Source organism: Myxine glutinosa, chromosome 12 (genome assembly GCF_964187855.1).
Source record: "Myxine glutinosa chromosome 12, kmMyxGlut1.1, whole genome shotgun sequence".
NCBI lineage: Eukaryota > Metazoa > Chordata > Myxini > Myxiniformes > Myxinidae > Myxine > Myxine glutinosa.
Genome location: NC_136272.1, coordinates 32,636,894 through 32,654,329, shown reverse-complemented (window position 1 = coordinate 32,654,329; position 17,436 = coordinate 32,636,894). Strand labels below are relative to the sequence as shown.

General features: G+C 43.5%; 1 protein-coding gene across 1 annotated transcript in view; it reads left to right on the top strand.

Annotated features, from left to right (window-relative positions):
• The first annotated feature begins 1,328 nt into the window (after positions 1-1,328).
• The window catches only part of LOC137437253 (collagen alpha-1(II) chain-like), a 30,410-nt gene continuing 14,302 nt past the window's right edge, over positions 1,329-17,436 (top strand). Inside the window, exons 1-2 of the mRNA XM_068131618.1 lie at positions 1,329-1,523; positions 13,315-13,500. Of these exons, the coding sequence (XP_067987719.1) occupies positions 1,433-1,523; positions 13,315-13,500 (277 nt within the window). The 5' untranslated portion in view covers positions 1,329-1,432. The remainder of the gene's footprint in view (positions 1,524-13,314; positions 13,501-17,436) is intronic.

The window sequence follows — 17,436 nt, the reverse complement described above, 5'->3', positions numbered from 1 at the left end:
GAGTGAGAGAGAGGATGGAGTGAGTGAGAGAGAGGTTGGGGTGAGAGAGAGGGTGGGGTGAGTGAGAGAGAGAATGGAGTGAGTGAGAGAGAGAGGATGGAGTGAGTGAGAGAGAGAGGATGGAGTGAGTGAGAGAGAGAGGATGGAGTGAGTGAGAGAGAGAGGATGGAGTGAGTGAGAGAGAGAGGATGGAGTGAGTGAGAGAGAGAGGATGGAGTGAGTGAGAGAGAGAGGATGGAGTGAGTGAGAGAGAGAGGATGGAGTGAGTGAGAGAGAGAGGATGGAGTGAGTGAGAGAGAGAGGATGGAGTGAGTGAGAGAGAGGGTGGGAGGGGAGTGTGAGAGAGAGGGTGGGGTGAGTGAGAGAGAGGGTGGGAGGGGAGTGTGAGAGAGAGGATGGAGTGAGTGAGAGAGAGGGTGGGGTGAGAGAGAGAGAGAGAGGGTGGGGTGAGTGAGAGAGAGGGTGGGGTGAGTGAGAGAGAGAGGATGGAGTGAGTGAGAGAGAGGGTGGGAGGGGAGTGTGAGAGAGAGTGAGAGAGAGGATGGAGTGAGTGAGAGAGAGGATGGAGTGAGTGAGAGAGAGAGAGAATGGGGTGAGTGAGAGAGAGGATGGAGTGAGTGAGAGAGAGGGTGGTAAGGAGGGGAGAGAGAGGGTGGTAAGGAGGGGAGAGAGAGGGTGGGAGGGGAGTGAGAGTGAGGGAGGAGATAGTAGGGGTGATGAGAAAGGATGGGTGAGTGAGAGGGACGGAGGATGGTAAGGAGGGCGGGGGTGAGAAAGGATGGGGTGAGTGAGAGAGAAAGGATGGTGAGAGAGGATGGTGAGGGGGCAGGGGTGAGAAAGGAGTGGGAGAGAGGGTGGTAAGGGGGAGTGGCTGGAGGAGTGGTGAGGGGGGAGGGTGAGCGAGACAGAGGGGAGTGAGGGAGGGGATGGTAGGGGGTGAGAGGAGATGGGGTGAGTGTGAGTGTGAGAGAGAGAGTGAAAGGGGAAAGAGATAGAGAGTTGATCTGCTACAAACACCTTTATAACAAGTTTGGTTGATATATCACTCTGATTTTATCATCACCTGTTCGTCGTTTTTTAGGAAATTTTTCATAAAGACATCAAGAGAGACAATGCTTACACCTACAGACCATCAGAGAGGTGCAGACTCAGGTAGCAATGATATACAATATAAGGGTGTAATGTATATAATAATAATCAGAACATCGGAGCCGTGTAAGGTGTTCCTGAGATTACAAAGCGGTTCGAGACCAGGACAGGACCCCTTATAATGCGGCCGGGGGGGGGCGGGGGGGGCGGGGCTCGCTGAATAAAACGCGACTCGAAGTTCCCGGTGCGAGACTGCGCACCGATTCCTCGGGACGCTCACTCCGTGCGTGCCCCGCCCCCTGACCCCCAGCACGAACTCTTCGAGGGCCTCATACGGAGCACCATGGGACGCTTGGGTAACCTCAGGACGTTATCGCTCCTCGCACTTTTACAAGGATTCCTGTGCATTTCCAGCAATGCTCAAGAACTTCTGAGTAAGTTATAATAACCTTAAATATCATGTAGGTATTTATGTACTTATGGGTTACGTCACGTGATGTTATAAATGACTATGCTTCGTCAAACTTCGCAAACTTTTTAATATATTACTATTATTATTATTCTGTACAAACGATCCTTATAGTTATTGGTCAATTGCTAATGATTGAACCTCATAACCCCAACCTTGATGTGTTAAACAATACTCGTTCCGATAAACGATTGATTTCGCGCCTTAATTCATCAATGAATGTTATTTTTATGAATTAAAGAACATTTTTTTAACCAGATGTGTGCATTTAATAACCAGATGTACCTTTACCTTTACACGTCCTGCGTATTCTTGTCTTGAGAATTTGCAAAAATATTTATATAATAATTCTTGTTAATTAAATGATTACAAAATTAATCAGTCTCAAACACACTGACAAATACCCTCACTGTGTTCATAGGTATTCATGTGGTTTGCCCAGTAAAGGTAACGGATAAACGAAGCTTAAGTTGAGGGAGGAAGTTGATTAGGGGGGCCAGGAAGGGGGGGGGGGGAGCGGTTGGATTATTGTGAATGATCTCTGGTGGATTATTGTGAATGGTCCATAGTGGATTATTGTGAATGATCTATAGTGGATTATTGTGAATGATCTATAGTGGATTATTGTGAATGATCTATAGTGGATTATTGTGAACGATCTCTAGTGGATTATTGTGAATGGTCTATAGTGGATTATTGTGAATGATCTATGGTGGATTATTGTGAATGGTCCATAGTGGATTATTGTGAATGGTCTATAGTGGATTATTGTGAATGATCTATAGTGGATTATTGTGAATGGTCTATAGTGGATTATTGTGAATGATCTATAGTGGATTATTGTGAATGATCTCTGGTGGATTATTGTGAATGGTCCATAGTGGATTATTGTGAATGGTCTATAGTGGATTATTGTGAATGATCTATAGTGGATTATTGTGAATGATCTATAGTGGATTATTGTGAATGATCTATCATGGATTATTGTGAATGATCTATCATGGATTATTGTGAAAGATCTATCGTGGATTATTGTGAATGATCTATCATGGATTATTGTGAATGATCTATCATGGATTCTTGTGAATGATCTATCATGGATTCTTGTGAATGATCTATCATGGATTATTGTGAATGATCTATGGTGGATTATTGTGAATGATCTATCATGTATTATTGTGAATGATCTATAGTGGATTATTGTGAATGATCTATAGTGGATTATTGTGAATGATCGATAGTGGATTATTGTGATTGATCTATCGTGGAATATTCCGATTGATCTATTGTGGATTATTGTGAATGGTTTATAGTGGATCATTGTGAATGATCTATAATGGATTATTGTGAATGATCTATAATGGATTATTGTGAATGATCTATCATGGATTATTGTAAATAATCTACCATGGATTATTGTGAATGGTTTATCGTGGATTATTGTGAATGATCTATCGTGGATTATTGTGAATGATCTTTTGTGGATTAATGTGAATGATCTATCATGGATTATTGTGAATTATCTGTCATGGATTATTGTGAATGATCTATCATGGATTATTGTGAATGATCTATCATGGATTATTGTGATTGATCTATCGTGGAGTATTGTGATTGATCTATCGTGGATTATTGTGAATGGTCTATAGTGGATTATTGTGAATGATCTATAATGGATTATTGTGAATGATCTATAGAGGATTATTGTAAATAATCTATCATGGATTATTGTGAACGATCTCTCGTGGATTATTGTGAATGATCTCTGGTGGATTATTGTGAATGATCTCTGGTGGATTATTGTGAATGGTCTATAGTGGATTATTGTGAATGGTCCATAGTGGATTATTGTGAATGGTCTGTAGTGGATTATTGTGAATGATCTATCGTGGATTATTGTGAATGGTCTATAGTGGATTATTGTGAATGATCTATCGTGGATTATTGTGAATGGTCTATAGTGGATTATTGTGAATAATCTATCATGGATTATTGTGAATGGTCTATAGTGGATTATTGTGAATGATCTTTCGTGGATTATTGTGATTGATCTATTGTGGTATAGCTGGTAGTGGTAAGAGTGACGAAGATAATCTTATGGCTCCCAAAATGCCTGGACTGCAGCGCCTTATCACAATTTCTCACCGAGATATGATTATACGAACGTTCTCCATGACGTGTGTGTTTGATGGGACATTTGCTCTCGTGCCCCTACTCACGACAAGATTTGAATCGCACAATAGGTGTTCATCCTTATCACTGAACTCTGCTGAACATCTGTGGGTAATTTCAGGAAATTCAACAAATTTCTTAAACTCTAGGGCAGATACACCACCGAGTGTTACAAGGGGCGTTGAAAATGACCTGATCACGAAATACACAAGGCAGACATTGTATGTATGTATTTATATATGTATATGAATAGTGGTGGCTTAAGATCTTAAGGCTTTGGTGTGCAATACATAACAGCAGGTGGATTGACTCAACCTATCATCCTCGTGAGATTGGCACAATAAGTTCCAGCTTACTGGGAAAAATGAGCCATTTGAGTATCCCATGTCGGAGTGGCGACCCGTCCAGGATTGTGCCCAATAGACTCGGAAAAACTGCCTCAAGATCCAATATACCTGCACCTAACAGCATGAAAAAAAAAAATATATATATAGTGGTATACAGGACATCTTGGGATCTCTAATGTCCACCAACTAATGTCAGCAGAGGGGACTTCCAGTTTAATGTCCATCTGAGAGACAGGATGGCACATACATTGATGAAACTATAGATGTAACCGTTTATAGCTTACCCGAGGTTTGAACTCAGGCTCGACAGTTTAGGGGACAGTGTGTGTCCCTGTATGACCAAGAGTCTAGGCCATCCTGCCAGTCCTATAACTTAAATGGCTGTTTCTTTATACTTTTGGTGTTTCTTGGACTCTATGGTACGTAGAACATTTTAAATGTCCCCCTATATAGAACACCTTACCCCAAAAATTCCTGAGAAAAAAGGACATATGCGGGGCGGGGCCTGCAAGCGGCTAATTTGATTGGTCGTGATGATGTAAAATACTGTAATATTTTGTCCAAGTTCTCCTAAATAAAAGGTTTTTGAAAGTGTAAAGAAGGTGATATGTGCTCTACAGTGTTCAAATATATAATTCAATTTAAATAAAATAAAGCTTAGGTTGTAGAAAACAAAGATATTTTGGAAGTTTACCACCATTGATGCAGCTTCTTTTACACCACCTTACTTAACACATTGCATTAGTTATCCGTGCCTGTTGTTTGTGTCCTTTACAATGTCGTTAAAAACAGCAAGTCTCCTGTTTGGAATGATTTTCAGTTTTGTTTGACAGACATGAGGCATGTCTGTCTGACTGTCGTCCACGGGTAAAATTGCGGTATCATTGTGCCAAGTTTGGAATCCAAACGTTTCAAACACCGACACTTGGCCGACAAGAACGCAACTTTAACTCGAACCATCGTGTGTGCATGAGCGAATTATTTATTTAAGTATACGTCTCAATGACTCATATATTGCTCATCTTGATGTAGAATGTGCAAGTTGTGCGTATTATAGTTGTATCATAATTATGACGTCATGCTGCTAATTTGATGAAAGTAAGTTAGTTATCCATAATATATACTTATGTGCGGTCAATGATGTCATTGATCATTAGTTGGAAATCCCATTTATGAGATCAGTCAATCTTGAGTACGTACTTAGGTCACAGACTTACTGATCAGCCTTGGGATTTCATCCTTATGATCTTCATTGCCCCACCTGAATCGACACGTGTGGACATTTGAGCCTTGGCACAAAGATGGCGACATGTTTGATCTTCACCACCCACATCCATATGCTCCACACATGCTCTTTCCCTCCCTTTCTCTTTCTACAATCTCCTCCAAGCCATCTTTCCTTTCTCTCCAAACTCTTTTCTTTTTTCTTTCCTTTTTTCTTTTTTTGTATACAAGATCGAGGCTCGTGTAAGAGCTAACATTAATCACGAAAAGACAAACAGATACATAAAACATATAATAAAGGGAGTGGGAGACAAGATGGGGAGAGAGAGGGAAGCACACAAGTACAACATTTGAGAGCAGGGACATCGGGAGATCTGTGGGAGGGAGAGGGCTTGGGGGGAGGAGGCATGGGAAGGGGGAGGGGTGGGAGAGGTATAAAACACATGGACAATGCTTGGACTTCCAGGAAAGAAGTCGGAATTTCAAAGAAGTGGATCTGAGGTGAATTAGCGGGGGTAGAAAAGATCAAGGTTTTGGATGGGGGAAGATAAGAGATGGTGGTGAGCAGCTGTTTTAAAGACCTGGAGGGAGGAGTGGGATTGAAGAGAGTTAGTTTTGAATAGAATCGAGGATTGAATCTTCTTGCATGCTCTACCATCTTCCCTCTCTCCCTCTCTCCTATGTCTCTCCCTCTCTCTCCCTATTTTGGGTTCCGTCAATCTGTCCATCCATGATCCATCCAATCTGTCCATCCATCTGTCCGTCCGGAGGCTTTACTTGAAAATCACTGTACGAATTTCTTTCATGTTCGACATATGTCTGCAATAATATCTGGGCATGAGGCACGTTAAATGATTTTTTGGGGATCGGAGCCAAAGTCATGGGACACATGATTTTATTTCTCAATTTTGGCAATAAAAAAACAATTATGGGAGAGAATAACACTTTGCAGGATTGCATATGCTTTCAGGGACCATTATATATTTATATACACTTTTACCATCTCCACTACGTACATGTTAATCAACCAATTATTTAATTTAAATGTAAAATCTACACGTAAAATTTTAAAGATCCGGCTAATGGATGTGTACTCGATGACCACTTGCATTCCACGTGCATACGTAATAAATTGATTTCCCCTCACCAGATAATCCTGGTTTCTTGATCGAAGCAGGCACTTTCAGTGCTTTTTGAGGCTTTTGGGGACAGTTGACCCCATTACCCACAGCAGTTCTCGAAACGTGAACGGATCAGTGTTATTTTGGAGATTTAGAGGCTTTCCACCACCAATCAGAATTCAGTTCAATTTTATCGATAATGGTCCTATCGATGAAGGTCAAGATGTGGCAGAATTTTGCCCGTTATTCCAACAGCTCCACTTTTTTTAATTTTGCAAAATGCTAATTAATATATTGATGCGAAATGGAACTTCTAACCGAGCGTTTGGAAAAATCATTCATTAAAAACTTTAAAACAAATTTCCAAAATGACAGATCAGCCTGCATTCCTTTCTTTGGGTAATTTATTTATTACGTACTCGATCTTGCCCCTCCTTTCCTTTCCTTCCCCAATGTTGCCCTTCTCTTCCTTTATTTCCCAATGACTCACACACTCCCTTCCTTCCTTTCTTTCCCAAGTCTCCACTTCTCTTCCTTCTCAATTTGGTTTCTGAATTTAATCTACCGTCCTCCATCTTGCATACGTAATAAATAGATGGCTGCAGGGGGTTAATTGTAATAGAGGCAATCCAAAGAAGCTGATATACCCGGATTATAGAAAACATTTCATTATAATGTAAATATAATGTCGTTATAATTTCATGATGATGTAAAAAAGTAATTATGATATATCCATTTTGCACATCATGATCATTTTCATGGTATATTTGGCATTCTAATAGGAAGGTGGAATCTTTTATCGGTTATTAATTAAAATGAAGGAAGTAAATGAGGATTCTTTTTTGTATATATTGTCGAGGCTCGTGGAAGAGTACAGTGAACGGATCAGGTAACACAAAAACAGGGCACAAAACACGCATGCGCGGGGTGGACAAGATGGATACCGGAGGAAACTCCAAGGAGGGAAAATGGAAAACTGGAAGAAGGAGGGATTTGTATGGGGTTAACGAAGGTAGAAAAGATCAGGGTTTTGGTTGGGGGATGATCTGAGACGGTGGTGAATAGCTGTCTTGAAGACCTGGAGGGAAGGATGGGATTGAAGAGAATGTGGAAGTTGATTGCACAGGTGGGAAAAAGAAGAACAAGTGAGTGGAGGTGAGCAGTGATCCTGGATTTAGGAAGTTTCACCAGGAGAGGGTTCATGGTGGACCATGTGTGCCCTGCAGAAACCTGGGCATTGTAGGTGGATAGGTGTACAGGTATGCTAAGGAAGGACTTTGCACAACAGAAGGTGGCCAGTTTGCTGCTGGCTTTGGAGGCCAACTTTGAAATGCGGTTTACCCAAGAAAAATCATGTCTGACAGTGAGACCCCGGAGTTTGAATAACTGAGCTTCCTCAAGAGAATTGTTAAGAAAGTAGATAGCAGGATTTGCCAGACTGTATGTAATTCCAATTTGTTAGCATTTATGGAATTCCAGAAATTTAATCATTATGCAATAGCATCCTCAGTCTAACCGGGGCCGACTTATTCCCTTTACTACCGAAGGTGCATGGAGGTTGTTTTCACCGCTGTTTGTTTGTCCTTGAGCAGGATATCTCAAAATGTTGTCTGGATTCGGACGAAATTTGGTGGACAGATTGGGTCTTTGGCAAGGACTAATTGATTCGATTTTGGTGAAGATCTAAAACTGGATCCGAGAATTTAAAAAAAATTTAAAGTGATTCTTTAACATTGAATGATAGAGGCAAAAACGATATGGAGCATGATGTTTCAAAAAGTTATGGACGAATTATAACAAAACTTGGTGCATGAGTTGGTTCGGTGACACGAACGAGCCAATTCGCTTATGGTTCAGGTCCGAATCCAGTTTCCGCCTATCAGTGGGATGCAAAACGTAAACTGTTCACCAGGCGGAGGTATGATCTGAAGTTGATGGAGGCTTCTGAAAACTTATGGACCATAACCTGGAAGGCCTCCTTTGTACGCGCAACCAGTGCACAGTCATCTGAATCCAAGAGCTCTCTAATCAAGGCCTCTGTGACTTTGCTTGAGGAACGCAGTGTTAACAGGTTGAATAGTTTCCCAGATCTGAACCCACCTGGTGACATGTCCTGTGTTGTTTCATCAAGCATGGCTGCAAAGAATCGGCTGAAGAGAGTTGGTGCCACAGCTGTCCACATTTTTACAAGGAATCCTTATTTAAATGTCCATGGCTCCGAGAGGAGCTCATATTTAATTAATTTTCATGACGAGGACAGGAGACGACGGACAAGCAAAAAAGGGTGTGAAGGATAACATTTCAACATATGGTCACAGCCTCATGAGACAAGGGCTCAGATGGGATCGCCAAACGCACATACTTTGTAAATGTTGATGGGCAATTTCCTTTCTAAAGGCCATCTACTTATTGCGTATGCAAATATGACGGAAGGAATCATCTGCACTTCCTCCATTCCCCATCCTCCTCCTCATGCTCCTTGATGTTCTTTCCTTTCCATGGTTTTACCTTTCCTTTGGTGCTCCTCTCTCCTCCCTCCCTCCTTTTTTCTCTTTAAAAATCATCTAATTAAGCTCTCCTCATTTGTCGGTACATAATAAGTAGACAGACCCTAAACGACATTCCCACAACACCAAAGGATAATGCGCAAACTTTAAAGCACGTCCTCATCGAAACATGTAGCCACGATGACCCAACTGGTGGTATAAATGGCCGGACGCATCACCTAATCGTGCACGACATCTTTATTGTGTAGCTGTCTCTCTAGAATTTGTAAAGAGAGCAAATAAATATCACAACAAGACTTCCTTAACAATTAATATATGTAAAACCAACAACGATTTCATCATCAACTTCATCATTTCAAATCAATTAAATCTCAGTCATGGTTGTAGTCTTATCAATAGAATATGTCTGATATACCTGGTGTGGTGACTCACCTAATCTTACCAGGTATTGTTGCCTCAGTCGCCAAAGGTGGATGGAGGTTATGTTTTCACCCCTGTCTGTTTGTATGTTTGTCTGTTTGTTTGTTTGTTTGTCTGTGAACAAAATATCTCAAAGTTGTGGACGGATTCGGACGAAATTTGGCAAAGATGTAGCGTATGTGAAAAGGACGAAATGATTAGATTTTGGTGAAGATCCGGATTCTGATCCGGCTACTAGAATTTAAAAAGTGATTCTTCACCATTGGGAGATAGGGCCAAAAACGATACGTAGCAGGATATCTCAAAAAGTTGTGGACGGATTTTGGACTAAACTTGGTTGACAGGTTGGGTGTCTGACAAGGACAAATACATTCGATTTTGGTGAAGATCTGAATATGGATTCGGATATGATAATTATTTAATTTTTAAGTGCATGGCTTGCGGACTTTCTCTCTGGTCGTAGTCAACGTGTGGCCCTGAATGGATTTCTCTCATCTCCCCTTCCTGTTCAGGCTGGAGTTCCCCAAGGCAGTGTGCTGGGCCCTGTGCTTTTTCTGGTCTTTATCAATGATCTCTCCGACTCTCTGGAAAATCCTCTCTATCTCTTTGCTGATGACTCCACTCTCTACCACTCCATTCCTCTTCCCTCAGATCGGCAGTCTGCAGCCTCCTCACTCTCTGAAGACCTGGACAAAATCACAGACTGGTCAAACAAGTGGAACATGTCTTTCAATCCTGACAAATCTCACACTCTTACTATGTCTCTCCGAAAAGATCGACTGGACATCCCTCCCATCTACTTTCTCAACAATCATCTCCAAGAAGTTCTGTCGCTCAAGCTTTTGGGTCTCGCTATCTGCCATGATCTTTCTTGGGAAAACCACATTTCCAAGCTGGCCTCCAAAGCCAGTCGCCGACTGGGCATCCTCCGTCGTGCGAAGTCCTTCCTCGGCACACCTGAGCTCCTCACCACATACAAGGCTTTCATCCGCAGCTCAATGGAATACTGTTCTCCCCTATGGGCTGGTGCTCCTGCCTCACACCTGGCTCGGCTTCACGCTGTTGAATCCAAAGCTTTCAAAATCATGGGAATCTCCCGTGATGAAGCTACCTCTGAGGGCCTTTCACTCACTCACCGCAGGCAGGTAGGTGGTCTTTCTGTCTTCTACCGACTCCTCTCCGGCCTTGCTCCCCCAGCTCTCTCTGTGCTCTGTCCCCCAAATATTCCTACAGGTCGCACAAGATCTGCCAGCAACCCTCTGATGGTTAAACTGCCGAAATCTCGGTTTTCTGCTCACCTTCACTCTTTCATTCCTCTTTTCTCCCGCCTCTGGAACAAACTCCCACACTCCCTTCAATCCCACTCCTCCCTCCAGGTCTTTAAAACAGCTGTTCACCACCATCTCTTATCTGCCCCCATCCAAAACCTTGATCTTTTCTACCCCCACTAATTCACCCCAGATCCACCTTGTTTGAAATTCCAACTTCTTTCCTGGAAGTTCTGGCAGTGTCCATATGTTTATACCTCTCCCACCCCCCCCCCCCTTCACATGCCTCCCCCCCAAAGCCCTCTCCCTCCCACAGATCTCTCGATGTCTCCATGTCTCCATGTCTCTCGGTCCCTGCTCTCAAATGTTGTGTTTGTGTCCTTCCCCCTCTCTCCCCATCTTGTCTACCGCTCCCGATGTTATTTGTTTTATGTGTCTGTTTGTCTTTCTGTGTGATTAATGTTCGCTCCTTCACGAGCCTCGATCTTGTATACAAAAAAAAAAAAAAAAAAAAAAAAAAGAAAGAAAAAAAGTGATTCTTCACCATTGGGAGACGGGGCCAAAAATAATACGTAGCAGGATATCTAAAAAAGTTGTGGACGGATTTTGGACTAATCTTGGTTGACTGGTTGTGAGTCTGACAAGGACAAATACATTCGATTTTGGTGAAGATCTGAATATGGATTCGGATATGAGCATTATTTAATTTTTTTAAAGTACAGACTTGGCATTTAATATGGAATATTTATTTTTTCTTGACGGGTTTACTTTCTGAACTCAGTATATCAATCTGGTGAGTTTCTTTTACCCTTCGGTGATGTCTTTGTTGAAAGAACCATGTCACTGATTGTCTTTCGCAGCAAGAAGTCAATAACAGGATTATATCACAGGTGGCGTGACAAAATGTAAGGACAGGTACATTTGACGATTGGCTTCACAATCGGGTATATAAGGGTTGTTGCGTTCTGTATTTGTGGAAAACAACTGCTGCACGTCTTCAAAAGTTATTGCCGCTTCCTCTGGAGATGGTCTGTCAACTTGACAATGCTGTTTGTCATGGAGTGGTGGCTTTACGAAATTCTGGCATGAAACAGCGTGCTATTGCTCGGCAGTATGGCATCACTCAAGGTCAGGTGTCAAAGATCCTGAAACGAAATGCTCAGAGGGGTGTCCCTACTCCAATACCCAGGCCAGGACGTCCACGCAGAACCACAAAGAGAGATTATCGCCAGCTGCACCGGTTAGTCTGCAATGGCCATACCAAGTCAGCTAATCGGCTTAGGGCTGAGTGGCAGCAACTGACAAATGTGCCTGTATCCAGAAGGCTAGTCAACCAACGACTGGTTCAAGCAGGCTATCGTGCCAGGCGTCCCTGAGAAAGCCACGCCTGACCAGACAACACAGCCAGCGCCAATTGCAGTGGGCCAGAGAGCACCGTCAATGGCAGCCAGGACACTGGAATCACGTGACCTTCAGTGCCGAGTCTAGATTTCTGGCTTATCGTCAAGATGGCCGCGTCCGAGTGCGCAGACAAGTGCATGAAGCCCACAACGAAGATTGTATAGTGCCAAGAGTCCAAGCTGGAGGTGGTGGGGTGACCGTTTGGGCTGCTTTTCATGCAGGGGGCAAAACTGACTTGGTTGTTCTGAATGGAAACCTGAACCAGTTCAAGTACAGGGTCATTCTGGAAGAAACATTGCTTCCATTTGCTCGTGCAGCCTTTCGAGGAAACATTGTCTTCCAAGATGACAATGCACGGCCTCATCGTGCTCGCATGATCCAACACTTTCTTGCTGACCGTGGTGTCGAGCATATGGAGTGGCCTGCCATGTCCCCGGATATGAATCCGAGAGAGAACTTGTGGGCAGAATTAACGCGTCAAATCGACAACTTGGACCAGCAGCCTACCTCTGTGCGTGAATTGCAGCAGACTATTGTCACTGCATGGCAAGCGATTCCTGTCCAAACCTTGGCAAATTGAACAGCATGCCTCGACGTGTACGTGCTCTCCTGAATGCTCGTGGGGGTTACGCGAAGTACTGAACTGTAATTTTACTGTCCGTAATCCCAGTCATAATTTAGCTTTTGTTTTTATTGAATTTTTTTTTGGCTAATGTGCAAAATAAAGAGATACTTCTGGAAAACGTACAGAAGTTTAACACAATACTGTCCGTGAATTGAGTTCGACATCAGTTTACATCACTTTCAAGGATCAATTTATTTGCTTCGAAATGTCAAATGTGGTTTTTGTTTCTTTTAAAGGTCACATTAACAAAATCTAGAATAATTTCAACATAATTCCAATGAACTTTTGGTTCTAAGTCATCTTGAAAAGTAAGTTCACCCCCACAAAAAATATATTCCATATTAAATGCCAAGTCTGTAATTCTTCACCATTGGGAGATAGGGCCAAAAACTATACATTGCGGAATATCTCAAAGTTATGGATGGATTTGGACGAAACCTGTTGGACAGGTTGTGTGTGTGATCAAGGAAGAATCGATTGGATTTTGGTGAAGATCTGAATATCGATTCGGATATGATAATTATTTAATTTTTAAGTTATTCTTCACCATTGAGTGATATGGCCAACCAGGTGGAGGTATGCTCTCCACTGAGTGCCGTTGTAGTTTGCAACATGAAAGAAGCATTGTTACACATTGTTTGAGAGTGATTGTCATTGTGCTCTGCGTGCAGGTGCGGGAAGCTGCGACTTCAATGGAGAACTTCATTCAGATAAAGACGTGTGGAAGTCGGAGCCGTGCCAGGTGTGCGTTTGTGACAGCGGAAACATCCTCTGTGACGAGGTCTTCTGCGACTTTGTCTCCGACTGCCCGCATCCCATCATTCTGGAGGGGGAATGCTGCCCCATCTGCCCCACTGGTAAGTCTTTGTGACGTCATGCTTCATGTTTCCTGGTGACGTTGCACAAGGCTCTGACACTTTAAACAATTGTACCCGAATCAATTTTCAAACTTCCACCGCGAATATTGGCGAGAAGACAATGGCACACCTTCCATAATAGTCCTATCTAAAATCACTTGCACAGATCCTAAATGATGCGCGAAAGAATGTATGGAACACACAATAGTACCTAAACTGACACTGCAAATGGGAGTAATTTGTGAAATTTTATGATAAACTTATTTGCTAAGATTTGATGTATATACAGTATATTAATGAATGCTACTGCGTATGACACATTGTAGACAGCTAGCTACACATCTATTACAAAAAGTCAATTGATCGTGTACCCAAACTTGACATTAAACCTCCGAACAATTAATTTACCTATTTCCCCCAAAATGCAAAGCAGGAAGTGCTTTATCACTTTGGTGTCTTTTTTATGACATTTTGAATAATGCGCCACCACTTTCATACATTAATATGGGGAGGACACTTTCCGCCACCAAAATGACAATCCACCGTGCCACACGGCTTTGTCTCTTAATGATTGGTTTTAAGGAAACAACATTGAAAATCTCCTTTTTCCAGAACAAAATCCAGACCTAAACCCAATGGAACCATGCATATTGCAACCTTACCTGGGGGTTAGAGTGAATGGAACACAACCTGAAGCTGCACTTGCTTGTGGAGAAAATGGTGGAGAAATCCTGAAATATAACACCTGATGTAAGATTGCTGTTGGCTTAATGGTTAAGGTGAATAATTATGCTGATATCTCCCAACATGACACCTGATATCTCCAAACATGGTGACACCTGATATCTCCCAACATGACACCTGATATCTCCCAACAATATACCTGATATCTCCCACGAATATACCTGATATCTCCCAAAATGACACCTGATATCTCCAAACATGGTGACACCTGATATCTCCCAACATTTTTTTTTTTTTTTTTTTTTTTTTTTGCATACTGAATCGAGGCTCGTGAAAGAGCTAACATTTATTTCACAAACAAATCAACCAGACAAACAAAACACACAAAAAGAGGGAGCGGAAGACAAGATGGGGAGAGAAGGGGAAGCACACAACCACAACATTTGAGAGCAGGGAGAAGTGTGGGAGGGAGAGGGCTTGGGGGCAGGAGGCGTGGGAGGGGGAGGGCGGGGGGGAGAGGTATAAAACACAAGGGGACCGAAATTAGCGGGGGTAGAAAAGATCAAGGTTTTGGATGGGGGAGGATAAGAGAAGGTGGTGAACAGCTGTTTTAAAGACCTGGAGGGTGTAGTGGGATTGAAGAGAGTGAGGGAGTTTGTTCCAGAGGTGGGAGAAAAGAGGAATGAAGGAGTGAAGGTGAGCAGAAAGTCTTGATTTTGGCAGTATAACCATAAGAGGGTTGCAGGCAGATCTTGTGCGACCTGTAGGAATATTTGGGGGACAGAGCCCAGATAGGGCTGGGGGGGCAAGGCCAGAGAGGAGTCGGTAGAAGACGGAAAGACCACCAACCTGCCTGCGGTGAGTGAGTGAAAGGCCCTTGGAGTTAGCTTCATCGCGGGAGATTCCAATGATTCTGAACGCTTTGGTTTCAACAGCGTGAAGACGGGCTAGGTGTGAGGCAGGAGCACCAGACCAGAAGGGAGAGCAGTATTCCATAGAGCTGCGGATGAAAGCCTTGTATGTGGTGAGGAGCTCAGGTGTGCCAAGGAAGGACTTCGCACGACGGAGGATGCCTAGTCGGCGACTGGGTTTGCAGGCCAGATTTGAAATGTGGTTTTCACAGGAAAGATCATGGCAAATAGTGAAACCCAAAAGCTTGAGTGACAGAACTTCTTGGAGAGGATTATTCAGAAAGTGGATGGGAGGGTTTTCCAGTCGGTCTTTTCGGAGAGACATCGTAAGAGTGTGAGATTTATAAGGATTGAAAGACATGTTCCATTTGTTTGCCCAGTCTGTGATTTTGTCCAGGTCTGCAGAGAGTGAGGTGGCTGCAGACTGCCGATCTGAGGGATGAGGAATGGAGCGACAGAGAGTAGAGTCGTCAGCAAAGAGATAGAGAGGATTTTCAAGAGAGTCAGAGAGATCATTGATGAAGACCAGAAAAAGCACAGGGCCCAGAACACTACCTTGGGGAACTCCAGCCTGAACAGGAAGAGGAGATGAGAGAAACCCATTCAGGGCCACACGTTGACTATGACCAGAAAGGAAGTCCGCCAGCCATGCGTGGAGATTTCCATGGATACCAAAGGAGGAGAGTTTGGTGAGCAGAGCAGGGTGCCAGACCGTATCGAAGGCACGTGAAATGTCAAGGGAGACGGCTCTAATTTCCTGTTTGGCGTTGAGGACCTCCATCCATTGTTGAGAAAGCAGAAGCAGCATGTCCATAGTAGAGTGACCTGGTCTGAAACCAAATTGATGATCAGAGATCAAGCCATTGGAGAAGAGGAAAGATTTCATATCTGAAGCAATGATGGATTCCATGACTTTGCTGATAATTGGGAGAAGGCTGATTGGTCTGTAGTTGCTGGGATCTGTTTTTGCACCTTTTTTGTGCAAAGCGGTGATGTTGGCTGATTTCCAAGCAGATGGCAGATGACCTTGAGCAAAAGAGAGGGTGAAGAGAACAGAAAGAGGGAGTGAAAGAGCAGAAGAACATGATTTTAGGACCCGTGGGCTGATGCCGTCAGGACCAGTTGCAGAATCAGAGTCGAGGGTTGACAAACTTTTCCACCTTGTCAGGGGGAAAGGACACAGAGTCCAGGAGCAGCTGGGTACGACTGGGTATGGTGGGTACAGAGAGGGATGGGTTTGGGACACAAGATTTAGAGGCAAACACAGAGTTGAGGCATTCAGCTTTTTCACGTGCGGAGTCAGCCGTTAAGCCGTTTGAGGTGAGGGAAGGGATGGAGGGGGAACAAACACCAGAAACAGATTTGACCAGACGCCACCAGGATTTGGAAGAGGGAGACAGATAAGAGAGTTCGGTCTTGAGAACGGTGAGATATTGTTTCCTGGCTCTCCTGAGGGTGGACACACACTTGTTTCAGGCTTTGTGAAAGGAAATGAGATTTCCTTCCGTTGGATTTGCTTTCCAGGAGACGAAAGCAAGTTGTTTCAGGGCAACAGCCTCACCACAAGATTCCGTGTACTATGGACGGGAGGAAGGGTATGACAACTGAAGACGAGATGGGATAAATCTGTGCATGAGAGAGAGCAATTTACTTTGAAAGAATTCCCAGGATGAGTTGATGTCAGAGGCGGTAGAGATGGGAGACCAGTCCAGATGATTGATGGCTGCTTGAAGACCGTGCCAGTTGGCCTGAGTGAAATGCCAGACTCATTGACGCTGAGGAGGCTCTCTGAGAATGGTCAGAGAGATGTCCACTTTGACAAGCACATGATCAGATGAGCCGATTGGAGCAGAAGAAGAGCAGCAGACATTTTCAGGGAAGTTTGTCATAACCAAATCCAGAAGAGAAGATGCTCCGTTGACTGAGATCCGGGTCGGGAAATTGACAGATTGTGTCAGTCCCAGTGAGTCGCAGAAGTCCTTTGCTGAAGAGCCATGGCTGGTGAGAGAGGTACCCACACCGAGCCAACTGGCATGGTGACAATTGAAATCACCACATATGAGGAAGAGAGAGTTGGGATGGGTAGATAGAAGTTGGTCCATATTATCAGACAGTGAGATGTAGATGGAGTCATCGCTGTTTGGTGGACGGTACAACACACATATGAACAAAAGGTGGGAGCGAAGGGCAAGCCGTAGCCAAAGGTATTCCTGGGGGTGAGGTGGAGAGAGGGCAGTGGAGGGCGAGTGAGGAAGAGTTTTTTATAAAGATAGCAACCCCACCTCCAGGACGAGGCTCAGGTCTATCATACCGGAGGAGGGAGTAACCTGGGAGAGATAAC